General features: G+C 50.0%; 1 protein-coding gene across 1 annotated transcript; it reads left to right on the top strand.

Moving 5' to 3' along the window:
• The first annotated feature begins 4,973 nt into the window (after positions 1–4,973).
• Positions 4,974–9,295, top strand: HHEX (hematopoietically expressed homeobox). Its single transcript, XM_065746116.1, has 4 exons — positions 4,974–5,465; positions 6,704–6,882; positions 6,967–7,017; positions 8,154–9,295. Exons 1-4 carry the CDS (start codon positions 5,084–5,086, stop codon positions 8,373–8,375), a joined length of 834 nt encoding a protein of 277 aa, XP_065602188.1. The 5' UTR covers positions 4,974–5,083; the 3' UTR covers positions 8,376–9,295.
• The last annotated feature ends 8,713 nt before the right edge of the window (positions 9,296–18,008 follow it).

The following is an 18,008-nucleotide window of genomic DNA, read 5'->3' as shown; positions in this document are numbered from 1 at the left end:
AACTGCACACACCTATCAGCTCCAGATAAAACAAACCTTCCTGGGGACTGATTTCATGATTCCAAAATGATAAAGTTGGCTAAAAAATGTGGAGTGAATGTGTGAGCTCTGGAAAACATTAACAAAAATAACCAAGTAACACTCCCCATTCATACCTAATTCTTACCAACATCAAATTTAGCTGTGTGTACTTTGGACCCACTGGAACTCAACTCCTGTTTCAAATGCTCAATAGCTTGTAGTCTGATTACTCTGTGAAAAATAGATGCGTTGTCATCACAGTAGTTTAGGCAGACTCTCCATTGTCTGCTCTCTTGTTATGGGCATTTACATCAACACGGAGTGGGTGTACAGCAGCCAGCAGTCTGTGTTAGCAGCACTTTACAATCAGTTTGCACTTACGTAAAGGATTGTGCAAGATGTGAGAGGGAATCTAGCCCCTGGGAATTCTGTGTGTTTTTGGGTGTAATCTTGGTGTGTGTAGCCAACACATAAGAATATAGAGAAGTTTTAACATGCTGTGGCTGCCATCACCCCAAATAAATAGAACGAACCACAGAGCTCTCAGTCGCACTTGCATGCAGGATCCAGAATAGCCTGTGCTTTGCGGTGGCAGATACACAGAAATATGAGCCTGTAAGGAACGATATATTGCTGTTTTTTACAGAGTTGTTCACCACATTCTCGTAACAGTCAGATTAGAAACTCTTTGGGCCAAAGAAGAGTTCTAAAAAACATTACATTCTGTGGAGTTTCCTAGGATGTCTCTTTGCAGATTGGAAGAAAACTGGTGAATTCTGTTCCATTGAGCAGAATTAGACTGCAACTTTGGTTTAGAGAAGCCAGTATCACTGCAATCATTGGGGCAGCCCAGAAAGAAAGCATTATGAAGGTATGTTTATGGAGTGGGGCCATGTGTTCCTTCCTCCCACCTCAGAGCCATAAATGCTGCATATCCCACTCTGCAGCATGAAGGTGTCCCAGCAGAGGTATTAATGTAGTGCTATCGGGGGCAGGAGGAAATGGAGGCACCTTACCCACGTGCTCCCTGAGGATCTGCCATATGTTGGTTGGAAATCTTTGACAAGACTCAAAGCACCATTAAAGCTCTTCTGAGCCTTTTGAATTTATTTACTTTCACAGCATTGGTGACAGCATATAGGAAAGGGGCACTCGCTGGTAGCAGCATGGCTCATGCTCGCAGATCCCCTGTGCCAAGCAAGAAAAGCCCTCTCAGTCATCTCGAAGTCACGACCCAGACATTACAGATGGGTCTCTGTATAGAGGTTTGGGATCTTCCTTTTGCTGCCCGTAGACCACAGCCCCAGTTGGAAGAGCAAAGGAGGAACCAAAGGCAGCCCCTGGCTGCATCCTTCATTCTCCTGAGGTTTCCCAGTGGTGATGAACCATGGGTTCCCAGCACAAGGCAAGGATGTCTGTGTGTTGGCAAGGGGATTTGTTTTCCTCTGACCTAATGCTTAGAAACTGCTGAACCAGTTTTGCTGAGACCTTACAAATCCTTAGCATGAGGCAGATTTCCCCAGGAGAGAATTTTTTTCCCCCTGGAAGATTTAGATTTGGCAAAAATCACGATCAGATGAACGTAGAGGTGTAGGATGAAAAGTGATAAGCCCCTGCCAGTTCTGCCTGCAACAGAAATTCATGTCATCCACTTGCTTTTTCACCAAGATTTGTCTCATTTGCTACAACTAACACATACTTCTAGTATTCAACTAATGCTGTTTTGCTAGAGCTCATGAACATTTTAACCTGCCTGATGCTTGTTATGGTTGCATTTTGTTGGTAAATGGAGAGGAGGAGATGTGAGAGCCGAATGTCTACCAGATGAGCGATCTGGAAGATGGAGTGCGGGCTGACATCACCCTGCAACGCGCAGTGCTGCTGTCTGGAGTTGTCTGGCTGCCATGGTGCTAAGAAAATCAGAGAGCTGAACTCCCTCCTATTTCCTCCTTGGATGGGGTTCAAGGCTGCGGCCTCACCTCTCTTGGAAGCAGCTTGCAATCCCTTCAATAATGGGAAGGGGTGGAATGGCTGTGGGCAGGATCCTCTTGGAAAGTGCCAGGTAGCGCTGGGAGATGACTCTGGCAGCTGGAAGATGGGCTCTGCTGCACCAGCTGCAAATTCTGCACAGCCCAACATGGTTATTTTGGCCAAGGTCATTAATCTCTGGTCCCACAGTATCACTGAGGGTGCTATTATGGGCAAACTCCCATTTCTGAGTGCAGAAGCCAGGCAAGCCCCACACCAGAAAACCACACCAGTGGGAACTGAGCGAGCAGGGCATTCTGTGCTCCCAGACCCACTGCTCCTATAAATTGCAGAGCTCTTTTATTGCCTGCAAAGACGACCCTACGGATCAGAAACCTTCTAGGGAGGCATCTGCAGGTAATCGAGGGTGGGGAGCAATAGAAAATACCACCTGGAGGCTGCGGCCACCTTCAGGAGCTCTGCATTCCCGACTCTCCGATGCAAGGTGTGTGTTGGTTTGTATGCTCCATGGCTCTTTTGTCGAATTTTTGTTGGTTTGTTGTTCTTTTTCACGTTGTTGGTGTCCCTCTGCCCAGTGCTGCCCGCAGCACGGTGGGACTCCCGGGAAGGGCAGAGCAGGGCAGAGCCACTCCGCGCCCCTTCGCAGACACGACACAAAGGGGCAGCACGAAGGGAGGGTCCGTGGGGCTCCGGGCAGCGCGGTGCTGCTCCCAACCCCGACAGGAGGGTCCCTGGGATGGGGATCGGGGACGGCAGAGTGGGCGAGGAGGAAGGGGGGGGGCCGGATTTGTTTTATTATTTTCATTTTTTGTTCGTTCCCTCAGCTCGGAGCCCCTCGAAGGGGATTTCGCAGAGAATGATCGGGAGGACAGGGCCTCGCCGTTATTACAGAACTAATGAGTTCTCCAGGCGCTCCCGTCGGGCCGGGCCCCGAGGTGCGGGGATGCCCCGTGTCCTCCCCCCCACCCCTCTCTCCGCAGCGGTTCTCGGCTCAGAGAGAGAGCTGCGACAAAGAACGGGAGAAGTTTTATAATCGCGAAGAAGCGAATTTTCATTTCTTTTTTTTCCTCTCTCCGAGGAATTGCTGTGCTCCGCAGAGGGACGGCGGAGGAGAAATAGCCCCGGTGCGAACGCCCCGTCCCGGGCGGCTGCGGTCCGCTCAGTGCCGCCGCGGGCGCTCCGCGTTCGTCGCAGCGTTGGGACCGCGGCGATGTGTCCGGAGCTGCGCTGCGTCCCTCCCGACAGAAAAGTCCGACAGAACGCAGTTCCAAAAAGAAAGGGAAAAGGTTTGATTTAATCCAGAAAATAATTAAAATCTCATGTATTTTTATTGGTTTGAGTATCCAGCAGAGTGAAAATATTGAAACTCCGAGCCCCCTTGCATTAAAAAGTCACAACTGCTCCATTTTATTGGTTCTGACTGTGTGAAAAAAATTATAAGGACAACATTGAAAAAATCCGGGGTTTAGAGCCCCGAATGGCCGTAAAAACAATAAAATCAACTATAAAACCTGCACTAGTGATATTAAAAAATTATGTAGTTCAATAAATGTGACATTTTCATGAATGCGGTTTAATAGTCTCCGGGCCGGGAGGAGGAAGGCGAAGGGGTAACAATTGGATCGGAGCGGGGCGGTGCTGCGGGACCGCGAAATTAAGTGCTTCATTTTCCTTGTTGGGGATTATGCAGTGGGAGTGGAATGTAATAACTGCGCCATTAAACCTTCCCTTTAACAAGGCCTGTTGCTGGTATAAAAGTCAGAAAAGAATAATCTCTTCCTCTATTTATTTGTTTTCAAATAATACAGCAAAACATGGATTTTTTATTTTTTACTTTTTTCTTTTTCTTTTTTTTTTTGCTTAAATTTGTTCTCAGCGCTGGGAAGCACAGACCGTAACGCCCCGCGGAGGCCTTTGCGTACTGCTCGCACCGTTCCCGCGGAGGGCAGCGGGTCAGTGCCTCCCGCGCCCCCATTAAGTGCTCCGAGCTGCAAATCCAACACTTCCAGCCCCAGCCATGAGCTAACCAACCCCCTTGGACGGAGCAATGCCTCGGAGACCGAGAGCGGAGAGAAAAAATAATCAGAACTGTCAGACCGCTTGACGTGTACCTGATATTTACAAGACACAAGACCGCGCTTTAAAGGTGAGTTTTGGCATTTGTTAACAACATAAAGAAAAAAATCCTACCTCCTGATATTATTAAAAATATATATATATTTCCATTTCCACAACACCCCTTCGTCTCACTCCCAGACTCTTACTTATTAAGAACTTCGTGGGTTTAGGGAAAAAAAAAAAAGCATGTATATATATATGTATGTAAAAACAGCACCTGCCGTTCCTTAGCAGCTCTCTGCGCTCGCTGTCACCACGCGGAGGGAGGAGGACACCTGCTGCCGCCCCGCTCCCACGTCGGGGCGCTCCCCGGGCCGCCGGAGACGGCTGTGCGGGGTTTGGTGCTGCCGGAGGAGGGCGAGCGGCCGCCTCGCACTGCTTCCCTCCCTCCGGGGCACTGGGAGCCGCTCCCAGTGCCGCGTGCGCCCTGTCGGGGGCTCCGCCGCCGCCGCCTCTTACTCTGAGGCAGTGGGTGCCCGAGGGGTACTGAGTCTCCAGGCCCGCACAGCCCCCGCCGCCCTCTCTCTCACCTAGAGCCGGGTCGGGCCAAGGGGAAGGGGGGAGGGGGGGAAGGGAATCGCCCCGTGGGACGCCCGAAATCAGGTCCCGGTGCAGGAGGAACGCGCCCCGCTGCCCCCTCCCCGCCCCCCAGGTGTCCGCTCGGTGCCGTCGGGGCCCGGATCGCGTTGATTGGCGCCGCGGGGAGTCCGCTCGGGGGAGGCGGGGGGGAGCGTTCGCCGGCGGGGGTGGTTTCCCCCTTCCCTGGCCGGGCTCATTGGCTAGACGGAGCCGCGGCAGGAAGGGGACAGAGACCACGCGGGCTCCGCCCCGCGTCGATAGAAACCTATCGGAGGGGAACCCGAGCCCGGAGAAACCCGCGGCGGCGGTGGCAGCAGCCGGCGGCCGCGCTCGGGGCCGCTCTCCGAGGGGCGGCCGGGCCGCGGGGGGCCGCGCCATGCAGTACCAGGCGCCGGGCGCGGCTCCGGCGGCGGCCCTGGGCGTCGGCGTCCCGCTGTACGCGCCCACGCCGCTGCTGCAGCCCGCGCACCCCACGCCCTTCTACATCGAGGACATCCTGGGCCGCGGCCCCGCCGCCGCGCCTGCCCCCCACTCCCTGCCCGCCCCGCCGCCGCCGACGCTGCCGTCGCCCAACTCCTCCTTCACCAGCCTGGTGGCCCCGTACCGGACCCCCGTCTACGAGCCGACCCCCATCCACCCGGCCTTCTCCCACCACCTCGCCGCCACCTACGGTACCGGCGCTTACGCCGGGCCCCTCTACTCCTTTCCCCGCGCCGTCGGCGACTACACGCACGCACTGATCCGTCAGGACCCCCTGGGTAAGCCACGGCCCCCCCGCCCCCGCCCGGTCCCTATTCCATCCCGTCCCGTTCCGTCTCATCCCGTCCCGTGCCGCCGTCGGGGAAGTGGCGGAGCTCAGCCCCCGGCCCCCCCGGCCCCCGCCCGCTTTACTGTAAATTCAGGGCAGCTCCGCGTTGGGAGCGAGACCGCAGTGCGCGGCCGCGGTGACTCAGATTTGTTTTCCTTCAGCCGGTTGCCTCTCAAAGTGTCCTTAGTGATGTCGCGTGTGGTTTTGGTGGGGAGTTTTAATTGTGCCGAGAGATCGCGCGGCAGATCGCGGCCTTTTCCTGCCGACGGGTCCCGGTGCCGCCCGCACCGGCCCCGCTCCGGGCCGTGCGGCTCCCGGGGGGGTTCGGGGGGGCCCGTTTTGTCCCGGTGCGGGGCCCGCGCTGCCCTCAGTGATTGCAAAACGCGCTCTGAGTCACCGCTCCGCCGCAGCGAAGGAGCCTGACCCTTTCCGTTCATACAGGAAACCTTGAGCTCTCGATAGGAGTAAATCTGGTTTCAGAAGCTGTTAAGTGTTTTCCTGGCCGCCCGGAGCAGGCTCTTCCCCGGGAGTCGTGCACAGCGCTGATTACTTTATCGACATCCTCAATACAGACAAATTCAGGAAACACTCGGCTTCTGATAGCCGGGATCCGTTTTTCTGATATTGTTCATTTCCTCTGTGTGGGATGTGCCTTTATGACAGCTAAAATAACCAGTTGCTTCCTATTTTTTGAGGCTGTTTTGCACCAGAATTACTAAAGCCTGACGCAAGCAAAAATCTTGAAAAACAATGCAGCGAATTTCAAAGGCTGAGGGCGGCGGACGGGGGGGGGACAGCAGCGGTGGCTCCACGGCCACGGCCGCCGACCCCGGGGACGCCCCGCGGGCACTGTGCCGGAGCGCGGCGCGGGGTTGGGGCGTGCGGGCCCGGGCCGTCCCGGTGGGAGATGTTGCGGAGGAGACACGCGGCAGCGAAAGAGCAGAAGGAAGCGAAGGGCTTTTTTTTCTTTTTTTTTTTTTTTCTTCTTCTACTCTGTATTTTCTTTGCGCGATAGACCAACAGGAAACACATTGACGGAAACGCTGCCAGAGCCCGTGGAGCGGCTCTGAACGCTCTCTGCTCCACGGGGCTGAGAAAGTGGGGGGGGGGGGGGAGAAAGTTAAGAGCGGGAGCGGGGCTGGGGGGGTCGGGACTGGCGATGACGGCTCTGCCCCTCTCTCCCCGAAGGAAAGCCGCTGCTATGGAGCCCTTTCATCCAGCGGCCGCTGCATAAGAGGAAGGGTGGGCAGGTGCGCTTCTCCAACGAGCAGACCATCGAGCTGGAGAAGAAGTTTGAGACGCAGAAATACCTCTCCCCTCCCGAGAGGAAGCGCCTGGCCAAGCTGCTGCAGCTCAGCGAGCGCCAGGTGAGGCCCTGCCCCGCTCTCCGAGGTTGGGGGGATCCCCGAGGCCAGACCAGCACTACATTGTGCCTTTCTCTCCCGCCGTAGGTCAAAACGTGGTTCCAGAACCGCAGAGCCAAATGGAGGCGCTTGAAGCAGGTACGGGATGGTTCCGTTTCTATAGCAATACGGGTTTAATGGCGTTATCTCGGCGCGGCGCCCGGTGCGGGATATGTGCAGCACTCATCCGGCGCTGTTTAACCTCTTCACCTTGATTAAAACGGCAAACACCGCGCCGCGGCCCGACGGGGCTCGCTCGGGCAGCACTAATGCTAAAAGCTCCTAATGCGGCTCCGGGTCAATGCCGGGCGGCCCTCACACCGCGCCCGCTGCAACTCGGCGCTAATTGTTTTGTAAACCCATATGTTATTTAGCCAATTAGCGTGGGGGAGATAAGCGAGCGACAGTGAACAGCTCTGGCGGTGGGGTCGGAGGGGGACGGCCACTGCGCATTCAAACCCTCCCCCCCACCCCAAACCTGCCGTCGGGGACACCGCGGTGGGAGCCGTGGCAGTTTACAGGCGGTCCCGATGAGGAGCACCACGCAGTTCCCCCCTTCCCCTATGGTGGAGGGCAGAGCTCTGTTTTTATGACCCAGCTCAGTCGAGTCGGGGCCCTCAGCTCAAACGTTTGGGAAAAAAATCCTGGTCGTGGCCTGGCTCGGGCACGTGGGGTATTTATTCTGCGGCTTTGCCTCGGGTTTACCGCACCTCTGCTCAGATCCCCTTGCTCCTGAGCCCAGTGCCGGTTGGTGGCAGAGCCCCTCGGCAGTGCCTGCTGCTCCCGACACGCAGCCGCTCCCTCTGTGCCGTGACTCCACTCATGTCCACACACCATACCGCAGTGCCACGCGTCCCCACCTGCTTCCCCCACTGTGGGCACGCAGGATCTTGCCCTCGGCAATGGGCTTTGGTTTGATTTGATTTATTTTTTAATAGCGTGTGTTTTCATGTTGAGGTTTGGCCTTACAGCTTAATTATATATTTTTTCCCCATTTACTTTTGAGCCACTGATGGCTTCTGTCTCCCTCCTTTTGCCACGGGGGTTGTCATGTAATTCAGGACAGGTCTGGGCCATGTTTGGAACTTCATTGGGACCAAACATTTACTTTGCTTAAGAGCGGAGTCAGCCCCGAGCCTGGTGCTAGGCTCAGCTGGTGCGACTCAGCTCTTCCCACATGGAGCCCCGCGGTGGTTCCCTGTAGCTCCGTTCCCAGCATCTTTCTGTCCCTGCAGGAAAACCCTCAGGCCACCAAAAAGGAAGAGGCAGAAGGCACCGGTGACCACGGCGACCCACAGCCGGAGGGCAGCCCCAGCCCTGCTGGGGGAGGCGAGGCCGAGCCGCAGGACAGCCCTTCGGCCGCCTCGCAGGAGGACCCCGAGTCCGATGTCTCCGACGACTCTGATCAGGAGGTGGACATCGAGGGCGACAAAGGCTTCTACAGTGCCACGCGCTGATGTCCCCGTGGGTGCGGAGCCGAGCTCGGCTTGCGCTGTCCTGGGACTGCAGGAAGGGGGATTTTACAACGGGAGAGGACTTTCACCATTGTGCTGAGAGACAAAGAAGCGCAAACGGACTCGTTTTGTAATAATCTGAGAAAGAAAAGATACGTGTTCTGCAAACGGTCCATTTTTTGGCAGATCTCTGGTTTGATTATAGGGACCGATTGGTGGTTTATATTTACTGTGTAAGATCTCTCTGTGCATTGATTGGTGCTCTGACTGGGACACAGCGCTGTGCCTATCTCCGGCTGCTGGAAACCCCCCCACAGCTCATGTGGTGGGTGGGGAGCGCAGAGGGCAGGACCATGCCATTGTGTGTGCAAACAAATGTGCTTTAAATGGATTAATATAAGTGCCCTTCACAGGCAGAGAAATATATTCTGTGCCATATAGAGGGATCGGAGCATCCCAAAAGTGCCTCACCCCACCCAGGACCTGCCACTGCACACCCCAGTGGGATCTCCCCTCACCGGGCAGAGGCTGTGGGCACGTTCAGTTTTGCTCTTGATGGGATGAAACATTCCTCATTGCATTTTGGAGGACTTTGCCCTGCAATCTGCGTGATTCCGTTTGCAGGGAAAAAAAAACAAACCCAAAAATGTATATATCAAAATATACAAAATATCAGATCACCCCAGTCTATTTTTTTCCTTGACAAATCCATCGTGCTGTCCCCCAGATTTCCCATTTAAGAAGGAAATGGGGGAGCTGACAGGGCACTGTGGGGCGCAGTGTAGCAGCGGGCAGCCGTGCCCAGTGTGTTCCTCTCTGCTTCTGTACATAGCAGTTTGCCTTAAAAGTCCTTGCGGTTTTATACCTCACCTTGTTCATATTTTGTACATACTGGTTCAATGTTTAAGAAAAAAAAAATAGGAGAAAGCAATAACTAGTATTTAATTTTTGATGGATCTGTTTGAAATAAAACGAAACTGTGCACCACCGCTGCCCGGCTCTTGGTGCAGCCCCCAGGTGCCCACACCAAGCTTTTCACTCCAGGAGCCATCATCCGCACCCTCGTGTCCCGCTGTCCCGCGTGGGCTCTCAACCGCGTGTCCGCTTCGTGCAAGTCCGGGGGAACACGGGGAGAGAGGGGACGGGAGGAGGAGCAGAACCGCGGGGCATCGACCGGAGCCGGGCAGCCGCTGACCTGCCTGAGTCAACAGCGGCGATCCATCGGCCTTTCTCCGAAAAGCCGCCGGGGATTGGGGGGGGCCGGGGGGGGGGGAAGGGGCTCCGCGCGTGGTGCCGGTGCGTCGCGTCCGAGCGGGTTCGTGCCTCCCTAAAGCAGCCGAGCTGGATAACATCAGAGCAAACAGCGCACGAAGCGGGAGGTGACTCTGCCACTATTCGGCTCTGGCAGATGTTCGACGCCGTGACACGAGTGGGAGCATCGCCGTGGTCAGGGAAGGGCGTTTCCAGCGCCCCATTCCCCTCGGGTCGGGTCTCTGCTAAGGTCCCACCGGGCACGGAGTGGTGGCAGCAGGGCAGCCCCGCCGTTCTGCTTTCCTCTCCGAGATCGGACAGCTCCGGCCGTGCCGTCCCGCGGGAACGGGATCACGTGTGGGACAGAGCTGCGGCCGGCTGCGGGAGCCCCATTTCCAAGCGATGTGATGCTGGAGCCTCCGGCCCGAAAGGTTCGCACCGCACCCGGCACCCAGACGGGCTGTGGATTTGCGGGGTGTCGGGCAGGTGGCGACGGGGCTGTTCCCTGCGGGGCTGTGCCAATGCCTCCGTTCCCCGCGGGGCTCGCACTGCGGGTGGGCAACGCGCCGCGGGGAGGCTGAGCCGCGGCTGATGCCGGAGCCTTCTCCCAGCATCCCGGCCCCGCGTGGGGCTGCCCGCCGTCCCGCTGTCGCGTCCTCGTCGGGAGAAAAGCGGCCGAGGTACTTTACACCGTGAGGCTAAAGCTCCGAGCCCCTTCCGTGCCACGCTGCTTTTTCTTATTTGTTTGCCCGTTGGCTACTTCATGCCGAACTAGCATGTATGACCTTTCCAGCACAACTCCGGTCTTGTTTTCGACTCTTTTATCAGCAGATTCAACTTGAAAATGGTTATCATTTAGCAGAAAAACAAACAGAAAAGCACATTTTTGTAAGCAAAACGTTAATGATTGGAAGAATTGCACCGATTTCAGCTTGACAGTGTGTGATTAATCCTCCAGGTCAGGTACTTATATTTTTAGTCATTGGGTTCGTCGGCCTTTGATATGCAGAACTCTTTCTAGCCTAATAGGATATCGACCCGGCTGCAGATGTACTTTGACTCCTTAAACAGCGGCTCCCAGGTGCGGGGACTCGGAGGCCTGGGACGGGCACGCACGGAGACGCCCGGGCTTTGGGGCCGTGGGAGCTGCAGGTGGGACCTGGACACAAAGCCCCAAAGCCCCGGTGTCCGACCCCAAAGCCCCGGTGCCGCCCGCGGTCGTGGTCCCCTGGAGAGCCTCGAGTGCTCCCGCGTGTGCGAGGGGACAAGGGAAGTGACTGCACGCTGTTTGCAATCCTGGATGCTTTAATCCTTTATTCTGTAACGGGCCGAGCCTCTTTCTGAACAATGATAGGAAATAATCACCGAGGGCGTCTAATTGCGCTCGCAGAAAAGGAGCTGCCCCTGTTCACTGCGGAACGATGGAGGGTTTGCTGCTGAGATTGGTGGACATCAATATGTTACACTGGGCCCAAACGAAATCTTCTATTGAATTTCTTCTTTGAGGACAAAAACCTGTGTGCAGTATTACTGTCTTTCAGATACATATACATATGTTCATATATATGAAAAAATACATATAAAATATATTTGTAAATATATATATATGCAAAGGTTAGATAAGAAAGAGCTTCTTTTAGTACAAGAGAATGTTTCAAAACAGAGCTGAAAACCTGAAATAAGATCCGACAGCCAGTCAGAGCATGGTGAGCTCATTCAGCTCTACTTCCACTGATGTTTACTTTCTCTAATATTCCAGAGCTATTGGCAAATGACTGCTGAGAACAAGCAAGCCGTGCTGGGACTGTCATTTTGGAGTTATACACGAGTTGCTGTTCAGTGGACACTTTAATTTGCACTGGTAACTTGTGCTTTTTCCCTGATCGTAAGTCTTAATCATAAATAGAACAAATAGAATTTTTTTCTTTTCTGTACAAAAAGGTCCTGACACTAAGCAGTTGGAGAGGCTGGGCTCGTGCTTCTCCAGTTGGGGTAAGGACTTTTTCCTGCACTTCTTTGTCTCGTTTATCTACTTGTATATTTATTCATTCATTTTCCTGAACTGCTGTTTAATACGTCAAAGACGCTAGGACAATTCTGGAAACTGTTTCTCTAACTTGTTCACTCTCTGTTCAGCTTTGTAGAAGCACAGCAGAGCAAGGATGTACATTAATGACTAAGAGCTTACCTGCTGACTTGATAGGAGATGGCAGTTATTACAATGTGAATGTGTGCATGCATGTTGGCCACACGCTTTAAAATAGATGTTTAAAGGAGTAGATTAGGCTGAGGGCTTTGTCTGAGTACATTTCACCATAAACGAAGGCAGAGGCAAAGCCAGTGGCCGTTTGGTGTCCTGTAAGAAAGGAGTGGGTGCTCACACCCAGCTGAAAACACTGATGGTAAAGAGCCATTAAGCTTTGCTTTTTTTGGTGCATCTTTGTCAAATGCATTGGGGCAAAGATTGAATGGGCATGGAAAACGAGCTGGGATCTCATCAGCCTTAGGGAAAGGGGCATTTCCAGAAGTAAGTAACTCAAGCTTATTAGAGGACTAAGAATCATATCTGACAACACATAGATTTCAATATCCTTAAGGTTGTATTAGCAGGCTGTTATTGCCTGCTGGGACTCTGGACCTGCTACAGCTGAGCAGAACATAATATCAGAGGACTTCTTGTAGGTTTTGCTATTGAAAAAAAAGATTCTGTCTAAACTGAATGTACTGAAATGGAATCTTTCTCTCCTGTCACCTAGATATGACCTCAGAGCATTCACCCACTTGTCAATTTTTGTCGTTGCTTTGAAAACCTATATGGAGAAACTCCTTAATTATAACTACCTGTGCTCCATGCTCCTTGGCTGCAGCAGTGGGGCTTCCCATGAGCTCAGTGTATCATCCTAGAAAGCACTCTGTCATTGCCTAGATGAGTATAAAAGTTGTGTTTCTAGGATGACTTAGCAAACACTTTTTAACATTTTTTAGCATTTGATTTGTCCTATCTATGCAAGGTTTCATAACATGATAGTCAAACCCCCTTAGTTAGTATCTTTAAAAACACAACTTTTATTCTAGTCTAGACATACTGAAAGAAGGTGTTTGTTCTGGAGTACACCCACATGAGATTATGGCAGTTATACAATGAGTCAGGACTGCTCACTACTATGCAGTTTATCTCAATGACTTACTGCAGATACCAGGATAAAGATCACAGGTTAAAAGGGGAAGAGGTAACTTTTACGTACATCACTTCTTCCACTTCCCTTTCTGTATGAGAAGGAACCCTCCTACCCAGCCCAAAGAACTACTCATCCACACATGGGGTTGGACAGAGCAGCTGACCCTGCCCACACCTGTGGTGCAGCAGAACACATTCTGCACATGGCTGGGTAGTTTTAGAAGTGGCTCTGCAGAGACCCACCCTCTTGGTTCAGTCACCAAACTTCTTCACTTCTACCCTGAGATTGTTTAGTCTGAAGAAGAAGCCAAGGGGAGACCTTTAAGCACTCTCTACAGGCGCTTGAAAGGAGGTTATTGTGAGGTGGGGGTCTACATCTTCTCCCAGGTAACAGAGATAGGATGAGAGGTTATGGCCTCAAATTGTGACAGGGGAGGTTCAGGTTGGATATTAGGAAATGTTTCTTCTCAGAAAGAGTGGTGGTACATTGGCACCGACTGCACAGGGAGGTGGTGGAGCCACTCTCTGGAGGTGTTCAAGAACTGTGCAAATGTGGCACTGAGTGACATGGTCTAGAGTGGTCACAGGCATGGGTTGGTGGTTGGACTGACTAGGTGATCTTAGCGGTCTTTCCAACATTAATGATTCTACTATTCTATTATATAATGGTCTTTGATGAAGGGGTTTGCACTAACTTGGTTTGTTTTGTCCAGTGGGTATCTGGAAACATTGTGCCCAGGCAGCTCTGCTGGCACACTGAACAAATGTTGCCAGTTCTGGAATTATGGTTGGTTGGCCCTAGGCTTCTTGTCAAATTAGATATTGAATTCAACTTGGCTGTGTCCATGCCGATGCCAGCCAGGTGTGGGGAGGAGTAGTGTTGGGCTGGGAACAAAAGTGCTGCCCAAGAGGTGGATGAGGTCTGCTCTACAGCACTAGGCCCAGCTCTGGTGCTGGCCCTGGGTGCTGACCCAGCATTTCTTTGTCACCAACACAATGCTTGGTACAAAGTGGTCTCCTTGGTGCCACAACATCCACACCACACTCGGTGTTAGGAGCATCCCACCCCCAGGGAAACAGCCTGAAATAATCCAACAAGAGCAGCAGAGCTGTCAGTGCTCAGGCAGGCTGCACCTCTCAGGGCTCCCATGTCCACAGCCCTGATTGTGAACTTGGGGTTGGACCCAGACCACACCACTAAGCACTTTTGAAAATGTTGGTCAAAAAAAGCACCAGCTCTCCTCTAAGTGTAATGTGTGGCAGCCCAAGTGCACTCAGTTACAGAATCTTTTGCAAGACAGCAGAAGTGCCCTGTGCTTTAAGGAATAAATATTTTGCACTCCTGTTTGTGGCTGAGGACAGCAGTTTATACTAACTCATAATCGAACACTCCAAAATTAGATTTCTTTATTGTAACATAGTCCTCAGAAGTGGTTTCTTGATAAAATTATTTTATATTCTTATGCAAATTTTTTGAATATAATACTTTTTTTGTGATTGTCTCCAGAACTATCAGTTGCTTGATTCACTAACACAACCTGTACAGTCTTATTTTTTCTCTCTGTATAATCAATATATCTGGCACTGGAAACTCAGGCATAAATCCTGATACTTTAAAATGTAGAGTATTAAGTTATTTGTTGGTAGCACCATTACAAATGTAGGATAATAATGTAGTTAAACAACAAATGAATTAAGGCCTTATTCTTCCTTAGTTGCTTACGGAATCTGCATTACTACATACTTTCCATTGTTTGCAAATTACACCAGACTAATTGAATAAATGCTTTAAAATGGGTACTGAACACTGGTTTAGAAGCACAGAGGAAGTGGTTTCTTAGACAACTGCTGCCCACATATTGATTTGATAACGGGGAGGTGGAGGGGAGAAGATGATTATGTTGATGTACGGAGCTGTTGATTGTTTAATTGAAGGTAAAATTTTTAGCTTCACTAGTCAATTACCCGATCTCATTAAGTCCTTAAGAATCACTAAAATACCATTCTGCCTGAAGCAGCTGCACTTTGCTATTTTATTGTCCGAAGCATTAGGAAAATCATTTGCTAATGGTGATTTACGAGTGTAAACATGCGATATTTTTAACATCTGAACAAGCTTTCTCCATGTGAGAGATCTCGAATGACTAACATCTACCAGGTGAAGACAGGGAAGTACCTGAAATGTTCTTTTGTGGTTGCTTAAATGAACTGTAAACTTCTAAATATCCAAACATTATCAACAGAGTCAAAGATGGAAGAAAAACCTCTATTTCTTGACATTAATGCTTTTCAAATGTACATATCAGAAATTTGGTGTTCGGCAGAAAACAGAGGCTTTTGCAGGGATAAATGTAAACTAAGACCCCATTTGCCATCCCTGTGGTGAGGAAAATCTCAGTGCTGTGAAGGTGTTATAGGTACCAATGTGGCAACACCAGGTAGAGGTGATCTGGAGACTTTTGTGCAACAAAGACTGCTTGTCTTATGTTGGGCACTGTTAGTTTGAAAGCTGCACATAAGGATTTGTGTACAACTTCCCAGATTCTGTGTACAACATTGTGTGTAGCACTGACATATACTTTCTCATAACTTGTGCCATTTGATGCATTTCCAAGCATCTTGTGAACAAGTTCTTCCAAGTTAATGGGTTTTTATTTTGTAGGATGACTGTCACAGAGGAGATAAATCACTCAGGGCTTATATAGAAAGTGAGATCTGCTTTCCAAAGGCTACTTGGTAAGAGCTCTGCTTTGCGTTTTGATTTGGTTTGTTTGTTAGTTTTGTGTTTAGGTGAGTTGATAGAAAGACAACTGCCTTCCTCGCATCACTCTTCCAGCAATGTGGCTCCAGTCGCAAGAACCTGATGAACTCTTGCAGTGATTTTGATGTGCTTTCTTCTCAGTGTGAAGATGTAACAAAAGGTTATGAATCAGTTCCAAAATTTGAGATTTAGCAGGAGTTGTTTCTTCTTTCCTTTTTCAAAAGGACAATGATAGATATTAGAAGCTGATAACTACTTTAGAACAAGTTCAGTAAGATGTGGACTTCTCAAACGATTTGGATATTCCCACTGCGATGTGGTTTTGGTTCTACGCCTGTTTATGTGTCACTTACACTCTATCTGCAGTCAGAAGTGACTGCTGATATATGAAGAAGAAACAAAAGAATGCAGCACTGATGGGGAAAGGTGCCAGTAACCTGACCTTAACGCCTTCAAACTTCTTGGGAAATGGAATTAGTATCTTCCAGTAGTTGCCTAAAATAACCCTAAGTTCACATCTCTCAGTAGCCCCTGAGCTACCTGTATGACTGTCGCTTAGTTTTTTAGATACCCAGTCGAATTGCAACGTGTGAGGCAGAAGAAAGCACCAGTGCCGTGTTCTGCAATTATATAAATTGGCAACTGGGTTCTGCACAACGCCCCAGTATAAATTAGGAGATCTACACAATTCATGGAGAACCTTCCGTCAAGAGGTTGAGCCAGAACAACTTGCTTTACCATTACTCTTTCTGGAATGATGGCAAATTTGGTTATGATTTGTTTACAGTAACAGTCAAACCATTTCCAACACTGTTTTCAAGGTATTTCTTGGTGATAGTTGCTATCAACATTTCGTTGATCTCCAGCTTTCCCAGTGAAGAACTGTGCCTGGAAGCACTGTGCAAGTAGAGCTGTGTGAAGGGAAGCCTTGCACAGGGAAGCTCTGGGAACAGCCAGCTCAGGAAATTGCCCAGGGCCAAACATATGCAGAGTTTTTCTAAACTATGATTCTGCTTTAAGTCTTTGTGGTTTTGAGATTAGATAATGTGGAAACAGAATAAAAGCAACTACCCACCAAAAGAGTGAGTTGTATCTGACTATCACTTGCGTGCACAGCTGCCCTCCCCGAAGGACCTGTGAGTGGCAGGGGCTGCCTCTGCTGTCAGTGAGCACATTGCAAGGTGTTCATGGGCAATGGAGTTCATAGAGTTTCTGAAACATCTCCTAGCCTGCATCTGATGGATATGCACTAATATATATCTGTGCATTTAAAAGAATCCTTTGTGGTAGGGGGAGAAGGTGCGGAGTCAGGGTGCAATTTTCTTGACTATAAAAAATTAATTCTGAAGTCCATCTTTTTAAGCTCTCTTAAGTTTTGTGTTTTATTTCTTTCTCCTGTTGTTTTATTTCATGAGGATCTGATTCTCCAGTATTCTGAGGTATACCAGATACACCAGGATCTATCTACTCTTGATTTTTGTGTCAGTTAGCTGGAAGTGTCAGCCTACAGGGACTATTTCTTGAATCAATGTATCAACACATTACTCAAAATGAAGGTGGTAGGTGGCTGCTTATTTTGTTTTGTTCCATTTCATTTCATTTCATTTCATTTCATTTCATTTCATTTCATTTCATTTCATTTCATTTCATTTCATGTCACATTGCCTTACACAGCCATGGATTTCATAGAATAGAATAGAACCATTCAGGTTGGAAAAGACTACTAAGATCACTAAGTCTAAATATCAATTCGCCCCTACCCCACCTCCATGCCCACTGACAATGTTCATCAGTGACACATCTACCCCATTTTGAACTCCAGGGATGGTGGCTCCACCACCTTCCTGGGCAGCCTGTGCCAGTGCGCTGCCACTCTCTTTCTGAGAAGAAATTTTTCCTAATATCCAATATGAACTTCCCCTGATGCAACTGAAGGACATTATCTCTCATCCTATTGCTGTTACCTGACCCCCACCTCGTCCCAAACTCCTTGCCCTTAAGCTCTCTGAAATGTTCTCTAGACAGAGAGTAATTATTTTGTATCATATGTCAAACTGCAGCAAGAGTTTGACGGTTATAATACTTGATAATAAAACACATTAACAAATTGCTGCTTCACAAAAATCGGTTCATATGTAGTGCCATGAATATAAAGCATTAGGAATGGAGATATTTCAGTGATTCTTGAGGATATACTGTCTTCTATTTCTAGATATGAATAGGTAATAAAATGCCCTATAAATATACATAATTTTAAAATCAGGATTTCCTCATGCCCATTAAAGTCAGTAATATATGATACAAAAACAGAGAAGTGTTTCATTTTATCTTGGCAGCAATCTTTTCTCTAATTAGGTACATCTTATTCCCAAGACAATAATCTTTCTTGCAACCCTTTTAATATGATCTCTTACAAATATTGAAACTCTTAATAGTAATGTTGTAT

The sequence above is a fragment of the Cyrtonyx montezumae genome, unplaced genomic scaffold (genome assembly GCF_038088225.1).
Source record: "Cyrtonyx montezumae isolate F1298 unplaced genomic scaffold, pur_monq_1.0 scaffold_4, whole genome shotgun sequence".
NCBI classification, from domain to species: domain Eukaryota; kingdom Metazoa; phylum Chordata; class Aves; order Galliformes; family Odontophoridae; genus Cyrtonyx; species Cyrtonyx montezumae.
The sequence above is the reverse complement of the archived record's forward strand: the minus strand, read 5'-3'. Positions and strand labels throughout refer to the sequence as shown.

Coding starts and splice junctions, on each gene's coding strand:
- HHEX (XM_065746116.1), top strand. CDS start 5,084: ATGCAGTACCAGGCGCCGGGCGCGGCTCCGGCGGCGGCCCTGGGCGTC. Junction 5,466..6,703: donor GATCCGTCAGGACCCCCTGG/GTAAGCCACGGC, acceptor CTCTCCCCGAAG/GAAAGCCGCTGCTATGGAGC. Junction 7,018..8,153: donor AATGGAGGCGCTTGAAGCAG/GTACGGGATGGT, acceptor CTGTCCCTGCAG/GAAAACCCTCAGGCCACCAA.